Source organism: Sarcophilus harrisii, chromosome 3, assembly GCF_902635505.1.
Source record: "Sarcophilus harrisii chromosome 3, mSarHar1.11, whole genome shotgun sequence".
NCBI lineage: Eukaryota > Metazoa > Chordata > Mammalia > Dasyuromorphia > Dasyuridae > Sarcophilus > Sarcophilus harrisii.
This window is the reverse complement of record NC_045428.1, coordinates 408,416,550-408,437,342: the sequence shown is the minus strand read 5'-3', so window position 1 is coordinate 408,437,342 and position 20,793 is coordinate 408,416,550. Positions and strand designations below refer to the sequence as shown.

Genomic DNA, 20,793 nt, shown 5'->3' with positions numbered 1-20,793 from the left:
CCCAGGATGACTTATCCTGAAAATTAAAGCTCAAACACAAATGAAAAAAAGATGGACATTAAGTAATAAAGAGAGAATCAAAATGTTCTGAAAAGGATGATTTTTAGTAGTGCAGCTCATTTTACTTCACACAAAACCTGGTGTTAAAATTTGCTTGCTCTTTACACCTTCTAAAATGAGACTACTAAACCTGACCTCAGGAAGATGAGTCTTCCTGATTTCAAATCTGGACTCAGGGCAAAGTCACTTGCCTCAGTCTCTTCACCTTTAAAATGAGCTGGAGAAGGAAAAGGCAAACTCCCAAATGAAATGACTGAACAACAACAAAGTGAGGTGGGAAATATAAAGAGAAAAGGCAATGGTAAGACAGACAAATCAGATCTTGTTTTTTTCCATTTTGGGGCCCAACTAATCATTGGCTCTAACTAAATGACCCCCAGTTACAAATGGGGCTTAAGATCCCCTAGATTAAAGAAAGTTGGAGAGGAAAAACTGGGTGGTGCTTTAGGGGAAAGAAAGAATAATTATTTTCTTAAGTCTCATATTTTCAAGGTTTCATGCTTTTAACACCAGATATTTCAAACATTTTCCTTTTGTTCCCAAAGAGATGACACAGTCCTGCCAACAACTGCTTTGTAAAGGTCAAAGAGAGAAATCCATTTTGATATGGTTTTTCTGTTTTCATTTCTCTCAATAAATAGAAGTTGACCAAAATTTCTAGATTTGACATTTTAGTTCTAATTGGCAGGACAGTAGAAAAGGAGGAGTTAGTAACAATGCTGATGCTAATCAAAGAACATCAAGGATAATGAATTTGAGTGGGCTTTTCACTAATTGAAGCTTTATAGATGATTCACAATGAAAATGTGAATTAGATGTTTTCTGCTGGAATAAGCTTTCACATAATAATAACTTTTCCCCCACAGGAATAATTTATAATTGTACCACTTTGGGATTAATCATAAATATTATATTATAACATGGAGTCATCTACTTTAACACATGGCCTTTGTGTGTAATTTTCTACTAGTTTTATACCAACTAGAATAAATTTAATAAGCTATTAATCATAAGTTAGATATGTACAAGTTGCTGCCACGGTCAAAGAACCAATGTGTAAAACAGTATACTCCTTGTCCTCTAAATACAAATTACCTAATTCACATGTCCACAAAGCAGATAGTGCTTAAAACAAAATGTGATACTGAGCATAAAATATTATATTATAGGAAAAGCAGTGATATTTAATTTACATTAATCTATACATGCTAATATGGAAAATACATCTTTTAATATATACTTTACCTGGTTTCCCCCAAGACCATGACATGTATACATAATTAGTGGTTTGCCTCCTAGGTTGTTTTCTCCAACATCCAAGCATAAATGACGGCCTTTGTTTTGTATCTGAATAACATTTTTTTCAAATTAGTTATATTTAAAATTCAAGATTATTTATATACAAGTTCAATTAAGATAAGAAAACCAATGTGAATGAATAAAACATAGGATTATTAGTTTTTTTAAAAACCTCATAAGTAACCTATCAACAAGCTCAACATTCTTGGGTATCTATCTATCATCTGGTTTACAAATACTGATTTTATTTGAATAATAGAATCAGTCAAAAAAAAAAAATCACAGAATCTCAAAATTGAAAGGGTGTCTTAGTACTATGAGTAATGAATAAAGAAAAAAGAAGGTACTTACATATCCAGATATTACAGGGTTAAGATCTGGCACATATATTTCTGGATAAACATTGTTTAAATACCAAGTAAAATTTTTACATTGGAGACGGTGTTTTATTTCAAGTCTTTTTGAAATATCACCAAAGGTTTTCTGAAAGAAGATGAAAGAATCAGAAGCTATAGGATATAATTCTATAAATTCAGAACTAATTTTAAATTTTTTTTTTTTTTTTTTTTTTTTAGTGGAAGGTGGTGGGGGGTGTGCTCATATTCAGGGCTCTCAAAACCTCTGAGCCACCAATGAGTTTCAGCTTAATTGCACCAATTAGTGTCAAAATTCTATCTTTACAGAAGGTATCATCAATGCTACTGCAGTGATTAGAAGCTATGACAGTACTTACTGTCCAACCTCTGATATCCTTATAAGTGGCAGAATTTCTCCCACTCAAAGGCATTCATTAAACCTTTTAGAATATGACATGGAAAGGATCTTTCTTGATCAACTGTTCCAATCTTTTTCCCTTAACAGTTTGTAGAAGTGAACTGCCTAAAGTCAAAAGATGGATAAGTGAAAATGTTGGACATGTTTTGAGCTTAAATGAATGAAACTAGGAATAACTATAATTCACCAGTTTTATCTATAAAATCATTTTTAGTAAAATCATTGAAACACACATCATTAAATATAAATAAAACCACCATTTATAAACTGTGACTCTCTATCACCTATAATTGGGAGTGCCAAAACAGTAGGGTCAGAGGATAATCATATTTAGATGGCTCCATTTACTTATTTCAACTGATAATAGAGAAAAAAAAATTAGATCAGATTAAAACTCATTACTCAAAGTATTAGTCTGACAGTTATGACTCTTCTCTCCCGACCAAAAAAAAAAATCAAAACTAAAAAATATTATATTACAAAGTTATCACCAAATAAAGCCAAGAACAATAATTTATTTCACTAAGCATTAAGAGTGAAATGTATAGGTGTAGCAATATAACTAAGGATATTTTGTTGATATCCATTTAGTAAACCATAAACTCCACAAACTGGGCAAAAGCCCATTTTTAGTGCTGTGCATAATTAATGCATAGTTCTTTGATGAGTTAAATTGAAACTGTGGTGTCAAATTCAATATATGAAAGCCTTGCCACAAAATTCAGGGACCTCTGAAGTAAAAAATGTTGTTTTTGAACTTCTCACCAAATAATGAAAATTAGGATAAGTGCAATTCAATGTATATGTCTATCAGAATGTGTATGTGTTCTTTGCAGTTTGAGTATAGGGTGAATGTGATTCTGTTGTAAGAGAAAACACAGTAACCTAGTATAATAATGCTGCAAATGTGCTATTATACCTGTGGCATATTACTCTAACACTAAAAAACTGAACAAAAAGTTTCTATTACAATTAACTTTCTTTTTTGAAAAAAAATTATTCAGCTTTATTTTTTCAGTTTCAAACTCTTTTTCTCCTTCCATCCTTCCCTTACCCATCAAGAAAGAAAGAAATGCAATCTCCATTACAGAAATGAAGTCATGCAAAACATAAAATTATGTTTCTACAATTCAAACAACAATGCATGTTGAATGGGTTATTTGGGATTTGTTTGTTTATAACCTTTTTTTTTTTTTTTTTTTTGCAATTGGGGTTAAGTGACTTGCTCAGGGTCACACAGAGGAGTATTAAGCACTTGAAGCCAAATTTGAACTCAGGTCCTCCCAATTTCAGGGCTGTGCTGTATCCACTGCACTACCTAGCTATCCCATAACCTTTTTACTTTATGGTTTCTGGTAAGAAAGATTTCAATAAGGAATCTGATGTGGGCAACTTCAATTTTTCTTTTATAACCTACCTGTTTAACAATTTTTGCTGCTTCAGTATTTCTTCGATAAAATATTTCCTTAAATTCATCCATCCAGACTTCTGCAAGACGAACTTGGTTACGAGCAATCACCTGCGTGCCTTTTGGAAACGAATGAGGGCTTTTGCTGCGAAAAACATGTCCAACAACAGAGCAAGGCATAATCTCCAACTGCCCACCACATTGCCAAACCTGATAATTAATGATATTTTTGTATAAATTCACAGTATATGGAAGATTTTAAACATAAAATACAACCAAAATGGTTTTCATCTTTAAGCATCTTATGAAAAAAAAAAAGGGGAGAGACATTCCAACTTCACCTATTTCTCCTGAAATATAAATATATATATATATATATATATATATATATATATATACACACACACACATATATATATCACTTTCTTAAATTCACTTATATCTTTTTTTTTTTTTTTTTGGCTGAGGCAATTGGGGTTAAATGACTTGGCCAGAATCACACAGTTAGGAAGTGGTAAGTGTCTGAGACCAGATTTGAAGTTAGGTCCTCCTGACTTCAGGGCTGGTGCTCTATCCATTGCGCCACCTAGCTGCTCCTATATCTCCTTTTACAAAATAATTCATTCTCTAGTGACAACTAATTATACCTTTTGTTTTGGAAGGCCATCCATCTTAGGCTCAAATATTTTCCCAGTTCCAGACCTCAAAACTTCTCTATATATTCATCACCTCTCTTCTCTTCCTTTGTTCCAGTTTCAGAGGGTGAAACTTTCCTTCCCTTTGCAAAGGTTTAAGGGCTTTCTGGTGCCTTCAAATTCTACCCTTTCACAATCCCATAAAGAGTATGGCCTCCTCAATCATTCCTTCTCTCTTATCTACAATCTCTTTCTACTAGCTGGTTCATTCCTCAATTTCCACCTACAAACATACTCTGGTATTTTCCATATTAAACAAACAAACAAGTGTGTGTGTGTGTGTGTGTGTGTGTGTGTGTGTGTGTGTATACAATATAATCATATAACATAATCATAATAAATGTGTTATTATATATTTATTATATGTTGTAATTATATAACATATATATTATTCTTCTCTCCACATTTTCTTATTTGGTGCTCTCATTCAGTTTCTAGGGTTCACAGATATCTACCAAATCTTTACATCTAGGTTTAATCTCTCCCCTAAACCCCAGCATATCAGATAATGATTGCCTGGAACTTCAAAACCTCACAACTCAAACTATCTAAAAGAGAACACATTATATTCTCACAAATAAAAGACCAGGATTTAAGAATATCTTAAAGACCAAAAAGCATCAATTGACAGTACTTCTTGTATTCTTAAACCCACAAAGCAAAGAAAATAGAGATAGTAAGATGAACATTATTATTTTAAAATAAAATTATAATTGTTTTTGTGTCAATTGATGTTCCTGGTTCTTCTTAAACTTATCTCTTCTTCAAATTCCCTTTTTCTCCCAAGTTACTGCTCCTGATTTTCACTTCTTCCTAACTCCCTATCTAGAAGCTGCTCATCCTAATCTCTCATCATCTGTTGTCTAATATAATATGCTCTCAATCTCTCCCCCTTCAGTTACCATTTCACATAATTGTTAAACTGAATTGTCCTAAATCACAGGTTTGAAAGTGTCACTTTATTTGATCAAAAACTGTTTGCTATTGTCCAGATGAGCATTTAAGGCCCTCTATATCTGGCTGCTACTTACATACACAACCTAATTTCACATTACTCTCCCATTCATGAAATCCATATTCCTGTCAAACTAACCTTGCAGCTATTTCCTGAACTCAACATCCTATCATCTGTCTGTGCATTCACATGGAAGATTTCCTATGACTACAATTTATTCTTCATTTTCACCTTTCAAAGATCTTCCTTATAAAGACAATTCAGGTGCAATCTTCTCCATAAGTCTTCTAAGGTTGCCTGCCCATAAAGTTAGTGCATTCTCCCACTTCAAATTTCCCAAATCCTTTTTCAGATTTCTCTTTTGCCTCCTTCAGGACCTGACTTGTATAATATTTTGCCAATATATGTTTTGAGTGCCATCAGTAGACTATAAGCAACCTTTTAAAGGGCAAGAATATTTTTTTTTCCTTTTGTTTTCCCAGACCTAGCTTAGTACATTATATATAGTCCATGTTTAACTCACAGAACTACAATTCATATATTTACACTGAATGAACTAACATCCATATGAACATCTAACAACCTACAAAGCCATATGCCAGTAACTAAACATTGCAGTATGCTGAATTGAAAATTCTGACTATTTTAAATGTTTTATATAAAACTTCACAAAATTTAACTTCTACATTATTCTATTACACATTCATTTATGCATTTTCCTCGGTCAACCCATGGCATTTGCATAGTGTTTTAAAGTCTGGAAAGTTCTTTAGATTAATTGATTTCTCCATGATCACATAGCTAGTTAGTAACTAGTCCATCCAAAACATGCCACAATTAATGTCTAACAGCAAGCAATATACCAAAAAAAGGACAACATCCAGTCATTGACATAACTCTCACTGGCCATTATACATTTATGTATGATGTATGGACAAATGGAAGCATAAACCCCTAGTCTAAGTAGAAGACAATCCAGGTTCTACTCAGCCCTAGCAAGACGTCAGTTTTATATATTTTAAAGTCTCATCATAAAACAAATTGTGATTTTTATTATCATGAAGAGAAAAAAGGCAGGCATAAGTTGTAAAAACAAATATCTAGTTTTTAAGGTGAAAATTCTCACTATGTCCTTTTTCCATGATAATTCTGCATTACAAATGATCCCAGTGTGATTGTATTAACATTTTTCTCTTTTTTTATTTTGTTGCTTTTGATCAAAGGCCCTAGATAATAAGCATCCTGAAATCTGGTTAGTTATGAATTTTAATCACAGAATCATATTGTAATAATGGTTATTGGAATACAGTTTTGTAGGTTGTTAGATATTCACATTTATGTTGGTTCATTCAGTGTAAATGTGAATTATAGCTCTATAATGTAAAAGGCAAAAATAAAATGTCATAGTATGAGCAAAACATTGTTGCAGTAGTTTTTAAGCCTTTCAACTGTAACTTTCAAATCTGATGTTATATCTGAGGCAGCTGATAGTACAATGGATGGAACATTGGACCAGGAGTCTGAACTCTTGGATTCAAATCCAGCAGACACTTAACTAGCTCTTTGTCTCTTGGTAAGTCACTATTTTCCCCAGTTACCTCAACTATAAAATGGAGATGATGATAGCACCTATTTCACAAGTTTTTTATGAGGATCTAATGATAGTACTTTTTAAAGCACAGTGCCTTGCACAGTAGACATTATATCAATGTTGATTCCCTTCCCTTTCCTTCTTGTTATGAATATTTACTTGATTACTGTTAAATTAGATTACAATCTGATAGTTAAATCCAGATGAAATATTGACTCAATGTTACTCATATGCCTTCAATTTTTACAACTATTATCAGAAATAAGGGACCTATAAGAAGCTTGTGAGTTAAGTGCAGCAAATATCATTATTCTGCCTTTACAGGAAACCAAGACTTCCTGATCTGTAAAATATCTGCCCAAGGTTTCTGGCTACAAAATAGTATAATGAAGACTTGAGCCCTGGTCTTCTACTGATCTAAAACATACCAGCCTAAGGGGTAAAAACAGATCAGGACAAAGATTGAAAATAAACTCAATAAAAAGAAATTGTTCACTCAAAAGCATTAAGTGCTTCCTATGTGCCAGGCAATGTGCATAGGCAGTGGATCAAATAAATATGAATTATATGTAGGCGAGTATCCAAAGCTGCTTCTTTGCTTCTTATATTAGAGTTAATACTCTAGGATCTACACAGAAAACTGCTCACTTTGTTCAAACAACAAAGTGCTATGACCTTTAAATCTTATATAATCATTTTACCATTCTGATTCCTTTTGGAAATCAAATTATTTCTGGAAGCACAATGATTTGATTATATTTATCTTAGCTACAAGTGCACCAATCGGTATTATTACTCAAACAGGGGGGCTTAACTCAATATTCTCTTGTAGTTCTGCAGCATTAAATAAATATTTCAAATTATATCTTTAAAGGGAAGGTTCTTCTTTCAAGTTTTCTAGCACTCAAGATTTAATGTACATACAACATAATTTATAATCCATATCAACTGATTTGCACAAAGTACACCCAAATGCTTACAATAATTAATCTCCAGTACTTACTCTGAAAGACATTTCTATATTTTCTCCTCCCCAGATTTTCATTTCTTCATCATAAGTTCCAATATATTCAAAATATTCTTTTGATATAGAAAAAAGACCTCCTGCAAAAGTAGGTGTTCTGCAAAACAAAATTCATGATAAAATTTAAAAACAAAATAAAAATCTCAAACAAAAGTTTTTTTTTTAAAGAACTAATGGAACCAAATACAGATTAAACATAGCATTTTGTAAATGTCACTTCAAAAGTAACTTTTGAAGGAAACAGTCAAAGATGCTACATCCACTCACCTTTCACTAGTCATCTATGTTGCAGTGGCTACTCAGCAACTTAGTGAGAGAGCAAGGTTCAAGGTTCAAGTTCTAACTCCATCTATGAGCAATGTCTCCCAGGCAAATCATTTTCCTTCTTGGACCTCAGTCTCCTTATCAGAGTAAAATGGCACTAATGACTAATGTTACCTAGCTCATAGCATTGTAAGAAAACAACTTTATAAATCATAAAACATTATGTATAACTTCTGCAATTATTTGTAAAAAAAAAAAATTATATAATACACATCAGAAATATTGAAAGATCAAAAGATAAAAATACGCTCACATCATTCTCAGAGTCATGAAACATGATTTTCCTATTTACCCAAGTTTTGAAGGAAAACTTTAATTAATTGCTGGTAGTATGAGTTGGATCAGTAATTCTATGCCCAGAAAACCTGGGTTTGAGACTCAAGTATACCATTAGCCAGAGATGTGACCTTCACCTTTGGGTTTCTTCATTTGTAAATGACTACATGAATAAATAAATAAATATATATTATATATAACTCCATTCTCTTTCTAAATTCATGAGCCTATGATCATGAATATCAGGACTAAACCGAGAATAGCAAGTGCAAAGAAATATTTGTGGAGTAAATAATTATGCTGATATTCATCTATTGATATAAGATTTGGTTAATCACCTAATTGGATAGGTTTCATCCTTTCTTCTTTGCCTTTCATGTTCAGGAAGAGATTCCCAGCCAAATGATAAGCTCCAGTCAAAATTTCCACGGTTATGATTATATCCATAAGGAGAAGGTTTGTTGAATTCAAAAGTATTAAGATCTATTGATGCAATATCTGGACTTACAACTGCTGTGTAGTTCTCAGCTATTCTTGCCAACAAAGGTTCTAACCAGCCATAAAAGCACTCACCTGGAGAGAACAAAATTTTAATTAGCTCAAAAACAATCTGGGTATTTTTTAACAGAAAAAAATAAGTATACTATAAAATTATTTACATTTTGGATGTTACTTAAATTTAAAACTGGCTGCCAACCTTCCCCCCCCCCCTTTTTGCCTAATAAGCACTTTCAAAGACAAAAAGCCTTAATGAAAATGCTCTGAGTTATTATTATTGACATTTAAAATGCACTGAATTCATAAGTCCAAGAGATAAAATAAGTATCTAAAAAAGGAGCTGGACAGGGAGGAAGAAGTGCACTCAAATATTCATAATAATGATTGATAATAGTAAAATAGTAAAGAATGCAAAAAACACATGCTCCTACAAGAGATAATAGATAATAAAGATGGATCAGGACAAAAACAATTTGGCCCAAAGATTGTTCATAGTGACTATTATAAAAAGCAAAACCAAAAACTAGTAAGTAGTTTACATTTTCTAAAATCCTGATAAAATAAGAATAGAGATTAATAACATCAATCTACAAGGAATTTGATAGAAAAGTTTCTTGGAAAGCTTTCAAGATCTTAAAAATAATACAGACCTATAATTTATTATCTTCTGAAGAACATGCTTTTAAAAATAAAAGTTCATTATAAAAAAAGGTCAAGATTAATGATTGCTAGAAAGCAGCAGGATCAAATGCTATATAAGGAACAGAGCTCCATACGACAGATGGAAGCTCACCCTCTTAGTCACAGGTATAAGTTGTGAAGGTTGTCACCTTCACAATGGAAAAACTGTACCGAAGAAGAGTCAACAAAACCAGCGTCTCTGAAAGACCAAAAATTAAGCAATTTTGGGGATAAGGATAGAAAGAAAAGTAGATTCTCTTTTACATTCATAATATTAGAAGGCTAAATTACATATACTTACAGTGGGAATCTAAAAAGGTGAGCGTTTCAGCAGTTGCTACTGATGCTCCTAGTAACCGAGCATTGATCAGACCTTGTCTTTCTTTTTGTCGGACAATTTTTACTATTTGAAATTGCTTAACATATTCATCTAGTTTATCATGCAAATATTCTGTAAGAAAAGCATTCTAGTTTAATTTTAAGAATTTATTTTCATACTTAACACCTAGAAGTAAAATATACAAAATACAAATATAATTTTAAAACTACAATATACCAAATAAAAACAAAAACAATAACAATGCAAAATGAATTTTAAAAAAACAGAAAAAAACTAATGTTTTAATCTCCAATTTAGCTCCATGTAGCTGAATGAAAATCAATTTTCTCAAATATTCTAAGTTATGACTTGCACCACCAATACACAAAATACGTATCTTCTACCTTCCATATAGATTAATGACTTAAAGATTTAGGGAAAAAAATGAAGACTAGAAATAGTATGAATAACTGTCAAGTGGGATCAGAAGAAAGTACTTAGAAGTCAAGAGATTTTACTAAGTGACAAATGAAACACATTTGGATTTAAAGAAAATTGTAATATAAATTTTAAAAAATTAGAATGAAAACAAAATTTTAAATAAAGAATATATAATCTGGAATAAACTTGTGACTTTCCCAACCTGACAAAGGAATCAGAGATGCAACTCTCTGGGGAAAATAACTACCTAGATGTGTTGTCAGAAGGCTTATTATTAACGCCAACTAGCCTTATAGCCTAGTAAGTCTTAGAGCCTTTAAAATGCTAAGTTTCCAAGATATAATTAGCACAAAAGCATATGCTAATTAAAATTAAGGAAATATGTAGCAATATGCCTATTATAGAAACTTGTAATTCCAAACTAAGAGAATTTTCTATTGGCTAAAAACTGGGACAAGTAATGCAAAAAGCCAACAAATCAATCAAATAGGGTCACTATTTATAAACATTTGCCCATCTACTCACATATAAACCAACTCTATAAGTAACTCTTGGTTACTTATAAATGCTACATGTAGCCTTCCTATACTGGTTCTTAGTTTTTACAATTGCCTCATTAGATATGGGAACATGGAGAAGGCAAAGGCATAATCAGATATGTATAGGTGCATCAAATTAATTGTTTATTCTATTACTCATTAGAAAGGACAATAGAGTTTATAGCTTAAAACATGAAGGAAGTGGGATTCTGTAATTAACTGAGTAGAAAACAGTTCCCTAAATACTAATTCCTAGAAATATAAGTGGAAAAAATTGTTAAGAAAACATAATAGGTGTGTTCTACTTTAGCAAAGAAATTTCAAACAGATATATTACAGGTATTTCAAGGTATACAATTCTTTTATTTATTCCTTTACTTTTGGGGAAGCTGGGATTCCTTATCTCACTCATGTTGGAAGTGCAATAACTACTCACAGATCTGATCCATTATCATATGGCACCAGGAGCTTTGGCTTGCTATGTTTCTGACCCTGGTTGGTTTCTCCCTCAGGCAATTTTATCCCCAGTCTTCCCCGACTTTAGGAGCTTGCAATCAGTAATAACAAGTATCTGCCATAACTTTTTAGCTGATTTTTTTTAAAGGAACTACAGTAGGTTTCCTTTCACAAAAGCAGCCAACCCACTCCAATGTTTAAACACACACACACACACACACACACACACACATACCCCACACACATACAAACATAATTAAAAAGTTAGATTTCAATGCTTCAGATCATGGTAATCTCAATCTCCTCTAAATACAATCAATACTATTCATTTGGTTACTTATGTCTTCTTTGTCACACAAATGCCGTTAAACTCTTGTATTGTTCTTTCATTTTAACACACTTGTATCTCATCTTCCCATCTAGATTATGTAATTAAGCAGAGAGGAGGGTAGTATTTTATACTTTCTGCCCTCCCCCCCCCCAACATCCAACAGTTACTTTATTGAACATATCTTCAACAAATAATTATAGAACTGTAAGATTTTTATAGTTAAAAAGGCAATGATCATTTAATCTGGTTTTAAAAAAAAAATTAACATTTGAAGAAGCTGTGAAAGGAGACCTAAAGAGCTTAAGGTCACAAAAGGAAACTGATTGCATAAAGATACACTTGCCTATAGTTAAGACAAAAAGTTAGGCTACCCTCTATAACTATTTAGAAATCTGAAGAGAAGGTAATACTCCCCAAATTGATTGTTTCAAAATATTTAATTTATTCTATTTAAATAGCCCTGAAGTTATGAAAAATACACTTTATAATTTTTTTCCAGCTTCTAAAATACTCAAATGTTCACTCCTATTTATCTCAACTTTCCTTTAATACAGAGGATCCAAAGGAAGATGGCAAATCTCTAAAAAGAGATTGATAGATGGATAACTGTTTCTAATTAGATTTTAGCCAACCCCAACAATCTTATAAAAGATAATCTAATAGCATTTTTTTTCTTACCGTCCTCACTAGCATCATCTACCAAAATGATTTCTTTCAGCAGTATGGCTGGTGAAGAATAGAGTACACTGTGGACTGTTCTAAGCAGAGTAGACCATGCTTCATTGTGAAAAATTATTATGACACTTGTGGTGGGCAAGGAAGGACAGCGCTTAAATTTTTGCTCAATACATCTGGAAGTTAAAAAAATAATCGAAGTTACATATTTCACATTTTACCTCAGATCTAATATTACTTTCATCAACATTAAATGTTTTTTTTTTCCTTTTATAAACATTTCTGAGGACTGCAGTTGAAGGTGATGGGTATTTATTATATTTGCTATAATGCCAACAGATCAATAAAAAATTCTTTTAGAAAGGACTTTTTGTCCAAGGCTACCAAATCCATGAAAAGGCAATTGTTAACAGTGTAGTAGGTATGTATAAAGTAACATAGCGTAGTACTGTAACTTCAGTTAGCATAACAATTACACATCTCATATAAATATTTCTTATGGAAGAAACAATTGATAAAATCTAAATACTATTAATAATTCTTCCCCTCAAAACAACCTGATTTTCTCTCCCCATTTAATCTCTAAATATTTAATATATTATTATATACTTTACTTAAATTCTCAGAATACAATATTCATACAAAAACCTAGTTGTTAAAATTTTATTTTACAAGCTAAGTTAACACTAATAAAGTTACTTATCTTATACTCCACTAAAAGAAGGAAAAATGATTTTCTCAAAAGTATTATATCAAAAAATACTAATCTAAAACAAAATACTCAACAAATGAGAACACCATAGTATATTTCAAAGTTTGAAAGGACCTCAGAAAGAAATTATCTAACTACTGACTTAAAATATGAATCCCCTTTACAATATATCTGATAAATGGTCCACAATAAATTTTATCCATATATATATGGGTCTCAAATGTGCATATCCAGCCTTCAATTACTCTCCCAAATTCTAATTCTTCATCCTCATCTATGAGACATTTCCACCTGGATGTTTCATAGGCATATCAAGTTCAACATATCCAAAACAAAACTCATATCTCTTCTTCCCTATCCTACTTTCTTCCTAATTTCCTTCTTTTGGTGACATCGTTTCTTTTAACCACCCATGTAATCTAGGAGCCATTCTCATGTTTTCATTAATCCTCACTTTCCATTTCCAATCAAATACCAAACTTGTCAAGTACTCCATCGTCAATCTCTCACAACCTGGATCCCTCCACCAAAATATAGACAGACACACACCCTCTTTTCTTTTTGCCCAGGAAGAACCCGATTGCTTTCCACATACTAACCACTCCCATATTACATGCTACTGACAAATTTATTTCTAAAATCCAAGTCTGACCATCATACTCCCTGCTCAGAAAGCTTCAATGATTTGAAATAAAAATGAGGAATCCTTTGATGCAATAATACCACTACTAGTACAATATCTCAAAGATTTTTTTAAAAAAAGAATCTGCATGTAGAAAAATATTTATAGCAGCCCTTTTTATAGTGGCAAAGAAGTAGAAATTGAGGAGATACCCGTCAATTGGCATTTAATGGCTGAACAAATTGTGGTATATGATTGTGATTGAATACTATTGTGCTATATGAAATGGTGAGAATAGTTTCAGAAAAAACCTAGAAAGATTTATATCTTTCTGATATAAATGATACAAAGTGAAGTAAAAAGAACCAGAATATTGTATACAATAACAGCAGTATTGTAGGATATCAACTATGAAAGACTTAGCTATTTTCAGCAATATCATAATGCAGACAATTTCAAAGAACTTATTACAAAAAAATGTTAGCCACCTCCAGAGAGAGAACTAATGAAGTCTGAATGTAGATTGAAGAATACTGATTTCTTTTTACTTTTTTGGAAAATTTTTTTTTTAAATCTGTGTTCTCTTTTACAACATGACTAATATGAAAATTTTACATGAATGAACTGCATATGTATAACCTATATCAAATCACCTGCCTTTCTCAGTTGAAGAGGAAGAAAAAGCAGGTACGGAGAAAATCTGTACCCAAAATTTTAAAAAACAAATGTTAAAAATTTTTAATGTGTAATTGGGAAAAATAAAATATACAAATAAAAAAAATCAAAGTAGGTGGGAGGTGGAAGAAGGAAAGAAGCACTTTTGGAGGCTATGGATACCAAGCAAGGACTTTAACTGAATTTTGAAGGAAACCAGGAATTCCAAAATAGTTATAAAGGCATCCCAAAGTAACCAGTGCAATATTCAGGAAAGCAAAGTAAAAAAAAAAAAAAAAAAAATCAAACAAACCTGGAAATAAAGTGGTGCCCATTAACTGAGGAACATATAAAAAGTAACCTCTATTATGTGATAGTAAGGGAATATTACTATGTAGGAAGATATTACAAAAATGAGGAATTCAAACAAATGGATGATTTGTATGAATGGACATAGAGCAAAATTAAATAGAACCAAGATGTAAATACATGATTATAAAAAGTATAAATGAAAAGATAACTGAAAGGAAGTTGAAGCACATGAAAGTCAATTAAAGTCCTAGACAAAAGAAAATAAAATATCTTTACTCTTGAACCAAAGAAATATTAAACAGATGTGGTCATTACACAAGAATTCTTTGCTTAAATTTCCCTCTTTGTTCTAAGGCATTCAATCAAGTGAGGACTGGGGCTAAAATCACTGTATGAAGACAAATCAATAAAACACTTTATTTTTTAAATGTGGTCTTGATCTTTGTCCATACCTATCTTTTAAAATACTTCCTATTTTCTTCTTATAGGAATCACTCATAATTGCATCATCAAAATTTAGTTCTTGAGAATCTTTCATTCCTTTTTTGAGCCTACTCTGCTTTAAGATTCTCAGACCATGGAATCCTACATATTTTGTCTTTCTGGAATCTTTGAAACATAAGGTGTTATCTATGGCTGAGCTAACATAATTTCTAAAATAATGTGGTGCCTTATTCCCAAGATTTCTATTGTTTCTATTTTATTTTTTTCTTTTGGTGAAGAAAAGGGGTTAAGTGACTTGCCCAGGGTCAAACATCTAACAAGGGTTAAATATCTGAATCCAGATTTGAGCTCAGGTCCTCCTGACTTCAGGACTGGTATTCTATCCAATTATCTAGCTGCTCAACTCTTTCCATTTTAAAAGTCAGTTTCTTTTGGTTGAATCAGGTCCAGAACAGCTCTCCCCAAACTGTTTTGTCAACTATCTAAAGGATGGATTTGTCAACAATGTACATGGGCTTTTACTAAATTCTCTGCCTTTAACAGACGCAACTCGAGCAGAGTTTGAAAAGCTTAAACTCAATCTAACTAAATTTTGACTCTTCCAGATCATCATCAGGAACACGTATCATCCACTTACTCCCTTTGGTTGGATTGTCTCTATGTTCCTTTCATGTTCCTTCCCACTCTTAATTTAACCTAATGTTCAATAGTTAAACATCTATTATAAATTAAGTATACTAAAAGTTTATAATTTCTATAAAAGAAATTGGAAGTTAAATTGCTGGGTAGAGGAATAGAAAAACAGCAAATAAGACTCAGTATCATGATTACTCAAAGAAACTTTCTTTTTCTTAAAACCAGCATTACAAACATCAGTAACATCAAAATCATAATACCAAAGATAAACCTTTACTGGCTTTTCTGTTTTTACCTCTCTCAGTCACTTTTTTATTCTATATCTTTTTGCATATCGTTTCTGCCTTCAATGGGTGTTTCCACACTACTTTTGGCATTTATAAGATTATATAAATCCTGCCATTATTTTTGTAATCAGAACCATCTGACCCCTGAGTTATATCAAAGTCTAGCAGGATCCTTGTTTTGTTTAATCTCCTCAGTAAGAAATCCAGTTGGACCATATCTAGAGTAGTGAGGACTCCAAATGGAGAACATTGTGGAAGAATGTTTGTGTGTCCTAAGGGAAGCAACCAAAATGGTTAAAGTCCTTGAATTCATACTTAATAAGAATTGAAGAAATTTGGGACCTTTAGTCTAAAGAACAACATATTCAGGAGGAACATGGTAGCAACTTTTGAATTATCTGAAAGGTTGATGTATGAAAGAGGATCAAATTTCTTTTTCTTGGACCCAGATGGCAGAATCAGGAACAATACTTGGAAACCAGAAATGAGGGAACTTAGATTTTGCATAGGAAAAATATTTCCCAGTAATTAAAGGTATGTTTAAGTGTTAGGAGATGCCTCAGAAGTTAATGTGTCACTTCCTTACTCTTAAGTCTTAAAATTAAAAAAAAAAAAAAAAAAAACTGAATTGTGGGTATGTTGGATGGGGTATTCTAATTCAGATATGGGTTGCACCAGCTGGCTTCTGAGGCTCCTTTAAGTTTTTTTCTGTCACAAAAGGAACACTTCTCTCTTATTCTAACTATAATTTTGAAAACAAATTTTAGCTTTTTATTTTCAAAATACGTGGAAAGATAATTTTCAAGATTCACCCTGGCAATACTTTGTCTTCCAATTTTTTTCTCACTCCCTTCCCTCCACTTCCTCTCCCCTAGACAGCAAGTAATTTAATATATGTCTAACTATAATTTAAAAGTAATGGTCCTTCCTGAATCAAAGCCCCATCCTATTTAAGTGTAAGATACATAACTATAATCATGAAAAACAAGATTAACAAATGCAAAACTGACTTTTAAGCATGGCACATGGAAAACACAAATAAAAACATAATAAAATGTGTGAAAATTATCTAAAGTTCCAGAATTCATATTTTCACAATTTTTTTTTTAAGTTTGGCATTTTTATTGTCTTAGAAGTATTGTCTGTTCAAATTAGTATTTAGAAAAAATGGAAGGTAGTTTTTTTTTAATGCTTCTAACCTTTTGTATATATTTCATTCATAAAACTCTAAATGAAAATATGGAGCAATTCTTGAGAATTAATAAATATAAACATAAACCTATTTTTCTAGAAATATCTTATGACGTTTAATTTTTATTAAGTTTTAGCTACAATTTTATGTAAAGCCTTCAGTTTCTAAAATTAAGGTAGAAAAAAGTGAATATGCAAGCAAAGCTAATATTTTCATGAAGTTTCATTGAAGAATCTCCTTTCAACTTAAAACATTTCTATTCAATAATTAGCACAAGGTGCTTCTTTTTAAGTCTTTTCTTTTTTGGGGGGGGGGGTGGGGGGGAAGGAGAAACTACATAAATCCTTGAAGGTGATAAAACTAAAATACCCATATATTTTTAAAATTTTACCCCCAAACTGGAATAGGATCTTTTAACTCTAGTCTTTTACAGGCTCTGAACAAGATTTGTTTAAAAATAATTTTATACAGTTTATTTTTATATGCGATAGTTTAATAGGTACGTATAACCTTTGTCATTCTTTCTAGCTGCAAGTTAATTATGATTTTTCACATTGGAGAGGTGATTTTCAAAGCTGTTAGGCAAACTAAAAAATTGTTAGAATAAATGCCATTGTTATCAGTATACCTGTTTAAGTATAAAGGCACAAGGTAAGTATAAAATTTAAGCAAACAATTGACACACCCTTGCCTTTTCTGTTCTAACAGCATTCAATTTTGGCAGTTAAACAGTTTGCATTGGTGGGGGGAGAGCCTAATTACACCCCAATTAAACCAGATTACACTGAAACTGAAGTTGGCAGGATGGGTTTCTTTTCCTTTCTGACTCTGGTAGTCTTTTCTATGTGACCTTAGGTAAGTTAATATAATTCTTACAGTAACATGAGATGAAAGAACATCTGTAGAATGTTTTAGTTTTGATACAAAGGGCTATGTAAGTAAAACTGATTTTCCTAATAATAAAGCAATTGAAATATGCTCTCAAAATACTCTTAAGTGCTCTCTTCTCAGTCATTTTCTTTCACACACACATACATTATAGCAAAACATTGGGCATTTTATTAAACTATAAAGTTAGTATTATTCCTGTGGAATTTTTAAAAAATGTCTTTTTAATAGTTCAATTATACTTAACATCTTTATTATCAATATTCCTCTGAGGTAGGAAGGTTAGTGTTGGACTGCCTCCCCTTTACATATTGCACAAGAGTGAAATAACCAGCTTGAAATGCTTCACAAAGTATACACACAATTCATGCATATTTAATTAGTACTAAAAGGAACACATGTGCATATACTTTATACTTAACAAAAAGTGAAGATCCTTCTAACTCTAATATCAGTTTGTGTACTATGTATGTATATGTAGTTATTCAGCTTTGTGAAGTATTTTATGCACATTAATTCACACTCAAGACATAAGTATTTATTGTTATTCCTCCCAGTTCTTATAATCTATAACAAGTCAGACCTAGAATTCAGTCTTAATTTCTAGGCTATATGTACTTGGATTTTCTCCAAAAGCCCATAGTGAGGTGGCCTGGAGTTAGGAAAACCTACGTTCAAATTCATCTTTTTTCAGATATTTGCTAGTTGTATAATGTTGGGCAAGCCACTTAAGCTCTGTCTGCCTCAGTTTCCACCTCAGTTTCCTCAACTACAAAAGAGGGATAATAGTCCCTACCTCCTAGACTTGTCAAGATAAAATGAGATAGCATTTTTAAAGTGTTCTGAAAACTTTGAAGCACCATATAAATGCTAGCTATTATTATTGTTGTTGTTGTTATAGTTTTGAAGCAAAAAAAAAACCTAGCTTCGAATTTCATCTAAGACACTTGCTTAACTATGTGATCCTGAACAAATGGTTTGTTGTTTCTGGACCTCAATCTCTTCATGAGTAAAATGAAAAGGGGAAGAAGAGGTTTGGACCAAACAGCCTCTAGACAATTCTAGATTGTTCTCTAATATTCTCTAAATCTACTATGATACATCACTATTTGTAATAACAGTAACAAAATAAACAAACAAAAAAGTTATTTATATATCGAGCTTAAAATTATTTTTCAAAAGGTTGCCTTCAGATTCAGATACTCAGGTACTGATTTAAACACATTAACACCATCGTAAATTGTAAAACCATGGGTAGGTAGATTGTTTTCAACATACTCAGGAGGTCGAGTGTCTGGTCCAAGGTCTCGGTGCAAAGAAATCCGGTCACTAACAAAAGCATTAAAACAGTGTTTGGCTTCCCCATTCTCTTTTTCCTTTTGTTCTTCAGGGCTTAAATTTTCTGGCTTGAATGATTTCCCAGAAGCACCAGGGGCATTGGAGTCCTGAGGTGGGCGATCTAGAAAAGGCTTCAATTCTGCCGCTGTGTAATAGCCTTGCAAGCATGGTCTATCTCCAGCATTATTATTTTGTCTAACAGGGGCTTTTATCTGCAATTTGGGCATAACATCTTTAATATTGTTCACAGCTTCTATCATTAGATCAAACATCTTGTTTTTGTTTTTCTCCATCCCTGATACATCTTTGGAATCTTGAACGCTTACTTCTCTTTGCATTAAAATCAAAAACACCATAAAAAAAAAAATCACTGCACCAAACTTCCAGAGCTTTTTGTGGTGAAAAAGTTTTTTACAGAATAGTTTTATCAGTAGTCTTATGTGAGCCATTCTGACATTAACAGTTTGTCACTTGAATAACAACAGTTATAACTTCCTCTATTACTTGTGTTCTTTATCATATATTTGCTTGCCAAAAGATTTCTTGAAATAGTAACACCTAGAAAGAACAATAGGCAACATTAGTATATAAGCAATCTAAAAACAAGTGAGGACACACACGCACATGTGCACACACACATACATACATACCCCCCCCATCACCAATAACAAGTATTTTAAAGAATGAGATATATAAAATTGCAAATTATGTTTTGTTATTTCTCACTAAGTAATAAATGTTTTTGAAACATTTTTTTTCTTTTTTAATATATAAAAGAATAAATAAATTCATTTTAACATTACCAGCAGAGAATCCAACTGGGCTCTAAAAGGAAATATGCATTTATGGGTACCAACTAAATATGTGAAAAAATAGATAAAAAGTCCACATATATTCCTAACCCTGGGAAAAGCTATTATTAATTCCTTTTTATAGATGAGGAAACTGAGGCAGCCAGAGGCTAAGTGACTCTCCAGGATCACAAAACTAGTGTCTCATAAGGATGCATTAAAACCCAGATTTTCCTAACCCCAGGTCATTCACTCATAGGCTTTTGGAAAAAGTTAGGGACATAAAGCCTAGAAAATAAGAGACAAAATTCTAGGTCTAACTTGTTCATAGATTACCAGAACTGGAGAGAAAAGTAGTAATAATTTCTATATAATAAAAATAAGTCTGAATTCCCAACTCCACTTCACCATGATCAGAACTGTCCTATACTTCATACATTAAGTGCTATCTTCTAACTATAATTAAACAAGGTAAATAAACGTGTCTATTCTTTGAAGCAGTAATAAAAGACAGGTTTATGTTGGTAATACTTTCAGACCTTGACACAATATAGAAAAATGAAAAAAAGAA

General features: G+C 32.0%; 1 protein-coding gene across 2 annotated transcripts in view; it reads right to left on the bottom strand.

Annotated features, from left to right (window-relative positions):
• GALNT3 (polypeptide N-acetylgalactosaminyltransferase 3) overlaps positions 1–20,793 on the bottom strand; it is a 52,790-nt gene that overhangs the window by 7,182 nt on the left and 24,815 nt on the right. For both annotated transcript variants that reach the window (XM_012544772.3, XM_003763913.4), the window contains 8 exons: positions 19,372–19,989; positions 12,350–12,522; positions 9,887–10,036; positions 8,745–8,979; positions 7,786–7,903; positions 3,551–3,751; positions 1,711–1,842; positions 1,306–1,407 (listed from right to left, as the gene is read on the bottom strand). In XM_012544772.3, the coding sequence (XP_012400226.1) occupies positions 1,306–1,407; positions 1,711–1,842; positions 3,551–3,751; positions 7,786–7,903; positions 8,745–8,979; positions 9,887–10,036; positions 12,350–12,522; positions 19,372–19,880 (1,620 nt within the window). In that variant the 5' untranslated portion in view covers positions 19,881–19,989. The remainder of the gene's footprint in view (positions 1–1,305; positions 1,408–1,710; positions 1,843–3,550; positions 3,752–7,785; positions 7,904–8,744; positions 8,980–9,886; positions 10,037–12,349; positions 12,523–19,371; positions 19,990–20,793) is intronic.